At 36.6% G+C, this 12,227-nt stretch overlaps 1 protein-coding gene across 9 annotated transcripts in view; it reads right to left on the bottom strand.

The window, feature by feature from the left end:
- AAK1 (AP2 associated kinase 1) overlaps nucleotides 1-12,227 on the bottom strand; it is a 166,279-nt gene that overhangs the window by 20,694 nt on the left and 133,358 nt on the right. For 7 of the 9 annotated variants that reach the window (XM_037806542.1, XM_037806541.1, XM_037806535.1 and 4 more), the window contains exon 17: nucleotides 4,758-4,853. The exons of the other annotated variants lie outside the window; for them this stretch is intronic. In XM_037806542.1, coding sequence (XP_037662470.1) covers nucleotides 4,758-4,853 — 96 coding nt within the window. The remainder of the gene's footprint in view (nucleotides 1-4,757; nucleotides 4,854-12,227) is intronic. 9 annotated transcript variants of the gene reach the window in all.

Raw genomic sequence — 12,227 nt, 5'->3', positions numbered from 1 at the left:
AAAAAAGGGATGGTATTTGGGAAAAAACATAATCAAAGCAAACTGGAGTCTATGGTCAACAGTAACATTGTAACATACTTCCAATAAATGTAACAAAGGCAATATACCAATGCTAAGTGTTTATGAGAGGGGGATATAGGGGAGGGTCATGGGATTCTTGGTAGTGGTGGTGTTTTCTGTCTTTACTATTGTATTGTATGACATGTTATTTTTCTTTTTATCATCTTTTTTATTATTTGCTAAAAAAAACTTTTTTTTTAGTAAACAATATGTTCAAGTGCTGATTGTGGTGATAAATGTACAACTTTATGATGAAACCATGAACAACTGACTATACACTGTGGATAAATGTATGGTGCGTGAATATAACTCTATATAAAAAAAAGTCAATCATCCCACATGAAGGAAGGAAAAACAAGAAGCAGAAACTGATAGATTCGAAGATGGACTCAAGAGGAGAAACTCATTCTCATTCTGAACCTGTAATAACTGCAGGGAAGGCCACTTCGGAGGGCACCTCAGTGACACAGGCAGGAAGTGCGGATACTGGCCCCAAGGTAGCACGTTTTAGGGAACGCAGAGAGCTGACTCAACCTGCTGCTCAACATGCAAACTCTGTCCCAAAAGGCACAGAAGGATGGGGTTGGGAGGGGAGGGAGGCAGGGGAGAGGATGTAATCTTGCTCCTCACTTGAAAAAAAATACAAACAAAAAACCCCACTTCTACTGCTGTTCCTCATTACAAAAGTAATGTTTATTGTGGAAAATTTGGGAAACACAGATAAGCCAAAGGATAAAAGTAAAAACTACCTATAAACCCATGTCCAGAGCTATCCACTACTGAGGTTTTTTTTTTTTCTTTTTAATTAGAGAAGTTGTGGGTTTCCAGAACAATTATGCATAAAATGCAGGATTCCCATACACCACTCCACCACCACCATCTTGCATTGGTGTGGAACATTTGTTACAATTGATGATAGCACATTTTTATAATTGCACTATTAATGCAAGTCCATGGTTTAACATAGTGTTCCCTGTTTGTATAGTGTAGTTCCATGGATTTTTAAAAAATTTTTATTCTGTCACCATTTTTACAATCTAACATTTCCCCTAAGAGTTTTAAATAAATATCCTTCCAATCTTTTCCAATGCATTTTTATACATACAAAACTGGTAATGTTAAACACACCACTTTTCAACCCTTTCACTCAATAATAAACATCATCAACATCTTCTAAAGTCACAGATATTATTCTACAATATCAATTTTACTGTCTGAATAATATTTTTTCCTCATAGATAAAATTTATTTAACCAATTTCTGATCATTTGACATTTAGTTTGTTTTTGCAATTATAAATGCTACTTCACAACGAATGTATCTCTAGACAAATATCTGAGCATACCCATGTTTTCTTAGAATAATATTTTTTTTAGAAATAGAATTGCTAAGTCAGAGACAAAGTAAAAATTTAAAGGGTTTTGTTATAAACTGCCAAACTATCGTTGCAAAAAGTTGTACTAATTGACACTCTGACCAGAGGATGTGAGCATGTCCATTTCGTCTACCTTCTCTAAGCCTGAGGTGGTGGTCGTTGGTCTTCCCATCTTTACCAGCCTGATAGCCAAAATCACAGCACCTCATGGTTTTATAATGGGTACTTCTTGGATTCATCATGCAGATGAACTTAAAAACATTTACTAGTAATTTATATTTCTTCTTTTGTGAGTTATCTGTTGACACTTTCCTGTTAAGAGTTTCTCCTTTTCCCCTTTCCATTACTACACTCAGTTCTTTCTCAAGTCTCTGGGGTTCCCAAATAAAAGTGAATCCGGGGAAGAGAACGACTAAAATCATGGTGAAAGGAATGGAAAGGGAGAGTCCTAAAGAAAAATGTACCTAGAATTATTTAGGCTGAACAATGGAAACCAAGAGTCCTTTTAAAGGAGAATTATTAGAATTTGAAATTAAGGGGAGATGTGAGAAAATAGGTCTTCTCTTCTGAGCACCTCCCTCTCTCCTCTTAAACATAACTCAAGAGGCAGTGGGATGGGGGAGGAGAAGAGGGAAGGAGGCAGTTGCTAGACTTAGAGTTAGGAATTCATCCATTTCAGATTCCCCTCTCGAGACTTGGTCACTAAAATTATCATCCACCAGACAAAAAGGTAATAAATCCTTCATAATCCAGTCTAAGGTTAGATAATCAAACTCTTTCTGACATGAGACTGGAATATACTGGAAGTTTGACCCTTTCTCTTTTAATATATCAAAAGAGAGGAGAGATACCCATTTATTTGAGCTGATAAACTTAAGAGCTCATTCAAGGCCCATTCCAACCCTAAGAAGGAACAGGAACGGGAGGAGTACAGCAGGCTGAGAGAACAGACATGGAGTGGCCTGATGTGAGCCCATCGAAAAAGATGATGTAGCTGCCTCAGTGTTGTGGCCTTGGAAATTTGTCTGACTTAGGGTGTAAGCCCTGAAGTCTTCTGATGATCGATGCTGTTTTGAAAACCTAGGGACAATATTTCCTATTTCTGAGAAATCAACCACTAAGCCATCTATGACATCTATGACAAATATGGGTAATTCCAAATTCATTTCAAAGAAGTGAATCTGCAGGAAGATCAACCTTCCAGACTAGAGACACATACCATGGACAACCTTGGACTATTTAATTTCGCAAAAAAGCTGTTGAAAGTGAGGAAGATGCCAGGCAAACAGCTGTGAGAGGAATGCTCCTCCTGACAGCAAACCACTAAGAAAACAGTTTCTCTTGGCTGCTGGTGAAGGGATGGTGAGGGCCATAAACCAAGGGGCACTTTTTTTTAAGCCTTTAATTCTAGGAAGCAGCACTTAAAGGGGAACAACTGCTTAGTCTCGTGGAACACAGACTTCGTATTTTAGACCATACTTTAAAACTTTTGGTTCTACAGATAGCTTGTCTGTTCCTCAATGCTAATAGGAGACAAAACAAATGAACACACAGCTTATGCACATCAATGAAATCCTCTGAGACTCACTAGCCATGCGTCAGCTGGCAGCTCTGTGAGCACACACACACACACTCATGGCTGTGATTTTTATATTCCATATTTTCTAAGAAAATTTGTTTTACGGTGTCTTACAAAAACAAAAATGTTCCTTAAAAACCAAACCCCACAATTATCCAGCACTCCTTCACCCATTTTGACAAGCATTGAGTCAAGGATCTCTATTCTAACAGCTCTCAGTGGTGCAAAGGTTAAAGATTATGTACGCAAATTTAATTCCTAAAAGAAGAAAATTCTAAGACCATATGATACCTAGGACTAGGGACCCAGAGCCAAAGTTGTAATAGCATTTCCCATCATTATAGTAATTTACACTTTATCTAGCAATTTTAAATATAAGATTTCATCTGACCCTCACAACCACCCAATAAGGGAACTAGGATGGGCTTTACTACCCCCATTTTTAAGAATGAGAACATTTATTCTTATTCTTTTTTAAAAAAAAAAAGAATAAGTATTTTAAATGACTTTACCAAGTAGGGTGGTCTGTTTATAGTTATATGGTAACTTGGTGTTCCCACAGGGGGCTTATGTCTGCCCCTATAATGCTGCTACTACCAGGCCCTGGAACAGGAAGACGGTGGGGTCAGGTCAGCATGTCAGAGGAACAGTCCTGCAGAAGGCAGCAAAGCTACCTGGTCATGGCAAGTTTTTGCTTTCCCCTCAGAAGGGTCAAGAAATTGCCTAAAGAAATGAAAACTATCTAGCATCCTAGCTGCAGTCTTAGTAAGTAGAGGATATGGATATCTCAGTCACTTCTAATCTTGAGGCAATTAATCCAAAACCTTTAACAGATCATATCAGGCAGGGGTGAGAATGGGGGAGAAAAGGAAAAAGTATCAGAAACAGAGTGACCAACAGCTACTTCTAAGGAGTTGGGCCCATCTATTTCCTCTTTAAAAGGGACTGATGGAGATGAGAAGCGTGGCTTCTGTTCCTTACAAGCCATCCCCACAAAAAAAGAGAGTAGAAGGGAGGGAATCTTTGAAACTCAAGAATTCCAAATAGATAATATCCAATTATTGTTCAAAAGTTCCTCAATCAGTACACACTATTTCTGAGTTTTCAAACTGCTTGCTGAAAAGTCAGGATACGGTAGACTGGAAGGAATATTCAAAGTCACACAGTCCAAGCTACCTCACTGATGAAGAGGCAGATGTAGAAGGCCTTCAGGTAATGGTAGAAAGGCCTTCAGGTAATGGGCTCCTGACTCTCCTTTCCCACCAACTTTTATTATGGATTTTATATTGTAAAATAAAAGCACATTACAGAAAAATAGGAACTAGATGGAAGGAAGTTACCCATAATCCCATCATTATGATATAACCACCATTAGCATTTTATTCTTTTTTCCATATGCTTATAGGTTCCCCCCACATGGTTATAATCATATTGGACTAATGTTCTTTCTAATACACAGACCCCTTCAATTACAATTAATACAATCAGGAAAGAAAAACTGAACACCGGTATGTGGAATAAAATTTGGTATAACACGAACTAATTTTATTATCTTTGTTAAGGGTTGGTACCCTCAAAGACAAGCTTGCCCCTCATATAAAGTCATAGAAAAAATATATAACAGAACCTATTATTAGTGTTTGAAATTCAGACCCCTTTCATAGTGTGTTTAAAATGGAACTCTCAAGAGGCCCCAAGACATAAGAATCAGACGGCTCAGGCAGATCAGTTCTATTGACCTACCTGGTGCATCAGGTACTTGAAGAGGAATGAAAGGATCAGACACACTTAGAAGTGGCAGGCTAGAATCCACAGTCTGCCCCCCCTTTCTTTTTTCAGCTGGAGTTGGTTGAAGGGGAAGGAAGAGTCAAAGAGGGGAAAAAAGAGAAAGCAGAAAACACCATAAATCTAAATGAATTTACCCTCTAATACTAGCAACTCAAATCAGACAGTAAGTCTAAACTTAGAGGCAGAATAAAGGATAAGTAGATATATTTCAGTGTAATGGCCAATTACCCATGAGATGTATAATCTGACCCTTGAACATAATATGAGATGCAATTATTGGTAAGACCAGGATATTAACACAAATCTGAAATTCCACTTGTTCTGTGGTGGATCACTGCACCCCACAGTGATCTCTAAGAATTCTCACAGCAATTACTGTCCATCCCACACATTCTGGCATGTAAACACTGTCTACTTTGTAATCCAGCACATGTGTACAGGTACTACCTATACACCTATCACCCCGTGAGGTCTTCAGGGACTAGGTCCTATTATGTCATCGCTGTGTCTATAATAGTGTCAGGCAGACACACAGGAAGAGACAGAAATCGACTTCTTGCCTATTGCAAGGTTAGTTAAGTCCTAATCTCTATTTGCATTCATTCAATATTTGTCAAAATTACAGATTTACTGAAATCTCTACACCCTAAAGAATATCAGAGCCCAATGGCTTAGAATCTTCTAGTACAATTTTCTTATTTTCCAGAAAAGAAAACGAAGTCCAGAAATTAAAGAGATGGGCCAGAGGAGAGCTAGGATCACAACTCAGGTCTCTTGGTTGCCAATTGATCTTTACATTACATTTTTATATTTGTTCATTAATTAAAATCTCATTTTGCATACTATAAAGTGGTTTTCTTTTAAATTATTTTAAAATAACTATAGAATCACAAAAAGTTGCTGGACATAGAGTCCCAGGAACCCTTCACCCAGGTTCCCACAATGGTGATACCTTACATAACTGTAGTACAGCATCTGGCATTGGTACAACACTTTTAACTAGACCTTATTCAGTTTTCACCAGTTTTTCCAAGCAATCATTTGTGTATACGTGTGCATAGTTCTGTGCAAACTTACTCAATGTACAGATTAGTGTAGTCACCACCACAATCGAGATACAGAATTGTTCCAGTGCCCCAAAGGAACTCCCTCATGCAACCCCTTCATGGTCACCCCCCTACCCTGCGCCCTGCCCATCCCTATCTCTTGGAAATCATGTATCTGTTCTTTATCTCTATGATTCTGTCATTTCAAGAATGTTATTAAAATTGGTTTTAACTAAGGGTCTTTAAAAGTAGAAAGGAAAAGAGAAGGGTGAAAATCACTGCTCTTAAGTCTCTGAAATATTTAAAAATGAGAAACAATGAAATATATTAAAATAAGAAGAGCAAGTTCTAAAACTGAATATATAGTATAATTCAATTTTGAGAAAATATATGTAGAAATAAAATGCTGGGCATAAATACTGTAAAATGTCAGCAATGATTTTCACTGGGAGTGGGGCTTTTCTTCTTTGGATTTTTATGAATTTTCAAAATTTTCACTAATGGACATGTATAACTTATCAACATAAAAATATTTTAAATAAAGAACACAATGTCAAGTTTTAAATTTTTGCCTATTCCTCTGCCATTGTATGAAAGATGTTAATCAACATCTTCGTAGTTTTTAACCATAAAAATGTTTAAAATAACCCTGTGCCATCCTCCTCTACCCACTGCCAAACTTCCTGCTTATTTTTTCCCTTGGTCAGAGGTTTAAAATCAGAAAACGATCTGAGCTCGATGAGAAAACTTATAGAAAATGGTGCCACACTCCCTACAAAGGAAGGCAAATGACACTCTGGATTTTAGGTATAATTTTCTTTCATTTGTAAAGAATAAAAGAGTCATTGAAAAAAAAAATCATACCACTAGCAAGCAAGCAAGCAAGCAAGAAGGGAAAATACCAACTGTTTAGAGAAAAATGTTGGATTAACTGAAGGAAATATGAAAGCATTTCAAAATATTTTTAAAGCTTAGATTCCCAAGACACAGATAAGACTGCAGCCTCTGAGCCGAGCTGGGCCCCTAAGCTGGAATATCCAGAAACAAATCTCTACTCTGTCCTTCTCCAGCTGCAGCCTCGGACTGTTGGAAGGATTACCTAAGATAACGTGCAAAAAAAAGCCCTTACCCAATGAGCTTACCATGTAGCACATACTCAATACATGCTCACCATTAGTATTTTCATACATTTACTCACTCAAATAGGCATTTTTTTTTTTATGGTCGAGCTTTTAAGTCCATTAAAAAATATACTGCCATTTGTTCCTTCAAAGTAGGCATAAAAGGGGAAGAACCCCCTGCCCCCCAAAAAAAGCCTATTTATAAAACAGTTCATACAGATAAATAAAAAATAAGCATAACCATTTGTGATAAATAAGAATTAGACATTAAAATTGGAGGTGGATAGGCAATGATTAGGGATCTTTGTCATTAACATTGGTGAATCCAAGCTCCTACCACTTGGCAAAAAATAACCCTTTCATTCATTCAACAAATCTGTATTGAGTCAAACATTGAAATAAAGGCTGGAATTCAGCAGCCAAAAAGACTCTCCCAGAACTTATTCTAACCTCCTTTCCAGGGAAGCTATGTCCTACACAGGACAATACTTGGTCATTTTGATGTTCTGTCTCAAGGACAATGGTCAATGCTTTATACATTTGGTACCTTTAAGTACCAGCCCTGTCCTAGTTTGCTAATGCTGTGGAATGCAAAACACCAGAGATGGATAGGCTTTTATAAAACGGGGGTTTATTTCACTACACAGTTACAGTCTTAAGGCCACAAAGCGTCCAAGGTAACACCTCAGCAATCGGGTACCTTCACTGGAGGATGGCCAATGGCGTCCTCTAAACCTCTGCCAGCTAGGAAGGCAGCTGGCGTCTGCTCCAAAACTCTGGCCTCAAAACGGCTTTCTCCCAGGACGTTCCTCTCCAGCAAGCTTGCTTCTCTTCAAAACATCACTCCCAGCTGCCCTCTCTTTCCTCTTTGAGTCAGCTCATTTATATAGCTCCACTGATCAAGGCCCACCCCGAATGGGTGTGGCCAGGCCTCCATGGGAACATCTCATCAAAATTATCACCGACAGCTGAGTGGGGCACACTCCAAGCAAATCCAACCAGCACCAAAACTTCTGCCCCACACAAGACCACAAAGATAATGGCATTTGGGGGACACAATACACTCAAACCGGCACAAGCCCATACACTATACATGGGTACCAAGAAATGTTTCCTGAAGATATCATTGAAGTTATTTCTATTTTTAAATTCTCCTAAACTGGCTTTGAATCAGCAACTTCAATAGTAGTTACCTTTTTCAAATAAAGCTAAAGATCAACCTGTTGGAGACAGAAACAAATTAGGAGTTTTAAGTTACTTGTTAGGGTGGATTTAGGGGAAAGAAAAGTATGGATGGGCAGCTCAGAAAAGGTTTGCTTTAGGACTGAAAGAGAGATGTTATCTTTCTATGATTTTTCTTACCAATTTGTTGGTGAGATAAATTGAGGGCCAGAGTTAGAATGAAAAGATTCTGCAACATAAAAGAAGCAGACAAATGAAGCTGGAAGTCAGCAAAATAATGCAAAGAAACAAAATAATTCCTTATAAATAGAATTAAAATCTTCACTGGCCACAAAGAAAAGACTCAACACTACTACCCATCAAATCAAAATTGAGACGCTCTCCCAGAATTCACAAGAAATAACAATAGGATTAAAATAGTGATAAAGATAACACATGCAAGAGATGAAGACAGAAGACTCAATAGGATAATAACTTTTCCTTATGAAGAACAGAACAAATCAAAGCAATGAAATGACAAAGACAAAATAGAAGAAAGTTCTCCTGAACTAAAGAAAGATCTGAATTTGTAAATACTAATTACTCACCAGGTGTTGAGCAAAAAGTATAAAAAGAAATTTATATCTAGCTATATCCTAGTGACAGTTTTGAAATTCAAAGAAAGTTGTAAACACCCAGGGAGAAGGCGGTAAAAACAAACTACCTATAAAAGAACAAATGGACTTTTCCTCTGCCACATTAAACATTAGTAGATGATAGAAAAGCTTATGTAGAATTTAAAGGGAATAAATTGTGACCCAATAATATTTTATCAAGCCAAGCTGTCACTTGTCTGAAAATAAAAATATCCCCAGAAATGCAAAAATACTTTAAAAGTATATCAACCAAGAGTACATCCTAAAACAAATTTTCTTGAAGAGATACTCTAGGCCAAAGAGGGATCAATTTTAAAAATCACAAATGGTAAAAACTGTGATACAAAAGACTTGGTAGCATTCTGGTTTGGTAATGCTGCCATTATGCAAAATACCAGAAATGGATTGGCTTTTATAAAGGGGATTTATTCAGTTACAAATTTACAGCCCTAAGGCCATAAAAGTGTCCAAACTAAGGCATCAACAAGAGGAAACCTTCATTGAAGGATGGCCGATGGTGTCCGGAACATCTCTGTCAGCTGGGAAGGCACATAGCTAGCGTCTGATGGTCCTTTGCTCCCAGGCTGTGTTTCAAAATGGCTTTCTTCAAAATATCTCTGGCTTCTGTCTTCGCTCCTCTCTCTCAGCTCCTGTGCTTCCTTGCTTCTTTCCCCCAGGGCATTTCTCTCTAACCATCTGGGGGTCCTCTCTTAGCTTCTCCCGGCAAACTCTGGGCTTCATCTCTTAGCATCTCCAAATGTCCTTCTGTCTACATCTCCAAGCATCAGCAAGCACCAGCATCTGTGTCGGCTCTTAAGCTCTGTTAAGTAGTCCAGTGAACTAATCAAGACCCACCCTGAATGGGCGGGGTTCACACCTTCATGGAAAGAATTTAATCAGAGGTTCCACCCTAATCAACAGACTAATCAGTCAGTCTACAAGATTGCATTAAAGAATATGGCTTTTCTGGGGGACATAATATAACCAAACTGGCACAGGTAGTAAGTATTGAAATAAATTAACCAAAAATTAAATTTAAGTTATTGTTGTAGATATGGGTACAAAACAAAATAATTCTTGAAAAATGAAATTTAATGTAAAAACTTGTACAATAACAAATCAAGTCTTAAATCTTAGATTATATTAAGAAAAACCAGGAAGTAGAAGGAAGAAAAAGCATGCTGATTTCTTCATCTTACACAGTGGTGAGTCTGTAGAATGTTTCATTATTAATGCTGGAAATTAGAGAAATGTCTAAGTTGTGATTAAAAAAAAAAACAAAATTGCAAAGAGGCTATGTAAACTACCACGAGAATGGATTCTTTTCAAAACACCAAGGAAATAAAACAAAAATATGAAATGAGAAAATAAAAGCAACACTAAAGAAGCAAAAAAAGAATAAAGTCAAAAATAAAATACAAGGACATAAATAACATGAAAATAAATATAAAGGTATTAACTTCCCTGTTAAAAGACAGACGTTCAGGGTGAGTTAAAACTCAACTACTTGCTATTTAGATGTAGCACATCCCAAACCAAGGTGATATAAATAATTAATATAAAAGAGTGGGCAAAAATAGCAAACAAAAGCAATATTAACCACAGGATAGTTCAAGGTAAAAAGCATTAAAGGGAATAAAGAAAATATTTATATAAATAAAGAGTATGGTCCCCAATGGTACAAACATCCTAAATCTTTAGGTCCTAAATACCACTGGAGCACAATATATACACGATAAATATATACAAAGCAAACGATGACCCTACACAGAAAGGAGAATGAAATGGTATAGTTGACATAGTAGATGGATATCAAACTTCAAGCACCATGAATTGATTCTTAGAACACTGTTAATAGACCAAAATATCAAGAAATTAAAAACTTATACAGACCAGGCTACAAAGCTCTAAAATGAAAAATAATACAAAAAAATAAAACCACTTACAAAAAGATATAACTCCCAAATAACTTCAAGGACTATTTCAAAATAATAACAATTAGGACATCATATGAGGACTTACAAAAAAAGCTCCGTAAAACTCAGTGCTTCCTTACTAGGAAAACACATACCTATTAGAAAGCATTCTCAATAAACACAGTAATTCTCAAAGGTTGGGGTAATGTAGTGACAATTGGAAAGAGAAGGAGAAAAGGGGATACTAGAATATCTGTGTTGTGGAAAAGTTTCCTTAGGGATTATAATTAGCCTCCTTCCCCATTCCCATGATGGCTGAAAATCACTGTTATAGTAGAGAAGTACTTTTATAAATAAAATACTTTTCATAAAAAATAATAAAAAACAAATAAGTGTTCCTCTTGAAATCAACAAAGTGAACCTGAGAAAAATAGGGAAATGTAATTAAAAAGGTAAAAGCAGAAGTGAAAGAATTATAGGAGAAAAACAGTAGTATATTTTATAACTCCAAGAGTTGTCTTTGCAATGATAATGAACTAGCAAACCTCTAGCTAGTGTTAACAGAAAATAGAAAAACACAAATATGTCCAATCAAAATTGACATACACAAAGAAAGTAGTATAAAAGATTTATATATTTTAAAACTGTAGATGATTTTCTAGGAACATGTAATTACTAAAGTTGCCTCAGGAAGTGGCAAAAAACCTGAATAAAGAGGATCTGGGGCCAAAGGATCCGAATGTGCCCCAGCTCTACCGCTCACTCACTATAAAACCCTGGAAGAGATGCTACTAGCCTCAGCCTCATACATCAAGAGTGAAGTGGGGATGATACACTAACGCCAAAGGAATAGATTAGCAAAAATGACAAACAGGGAAATGTTTACAATATGTGACATATGAAGAGCTCTTACCAATTAATAAGGAAAAAATGAACACAAAACAGCAAAAAAGGCAAAGGACATGAACAATACAACTCCAAAAGAAATACAAATGGCCGGTAAACAAACATAATATCCTCTGATGGTGAGGAAACAGGAGGGAAAAAAGTCTTTCATTTACCTCTGATGAAAATAAAATTTGTAGAGTCTTCCTGGAGGGCAATCTGGAAATATCAAAAGCCTTAAAATACACATACACTTTTGATTGCAAATAATCTCCTACAAGTTATCTAAGAGAAACTGTAAGGAATATATACAAAAATTTAGCTTCAAGAATGTTTATCTGGTGAAAAATTGTTAACAATCTAAGTATTCATCAAAGGGTACATTAAATATAATGTCACAATTCTGTTAAAGCTCCTGTTGTAGATTATAATTATTGACACAAAAAACTACGTATGCCCGTGGAACATTTATAAATGGGTAACAAACTGGGCCACAGTAAAACCCCTCAGTAATACTCCAAAGCTAAAATTGTATCAGACATACTGACTGCACTGCCATTAAAATATAACCTAAATAACTCTTGCTTAAAGAGGAAAGCAAAACTGTAATTTAAAAATATCCACCAAACAATGGGAATAG

The sequence above is a fragment of the Choloepus didactylus genome, chromosome 17 (assembly GCF_015220235.1).
Source record: "Choloepus didactylus isolate mChoDid1 chromosome 17, mChoDid1.pri, whole genome shotgun sequence".
In the NCBI taxonomy this organism is placed as follows: domain Eukaryota; kingdom Metazoa; phylum Chordata; class Mammalia; order Pilosa; family Megalonychidae; genus Choloepus; species Choloepus didactylus.
The sequence above is the reverse complement of the archived record's forward strand: the minus strand, read 5'-3'. Positions and strand labels throughout refer to the sequence as shown.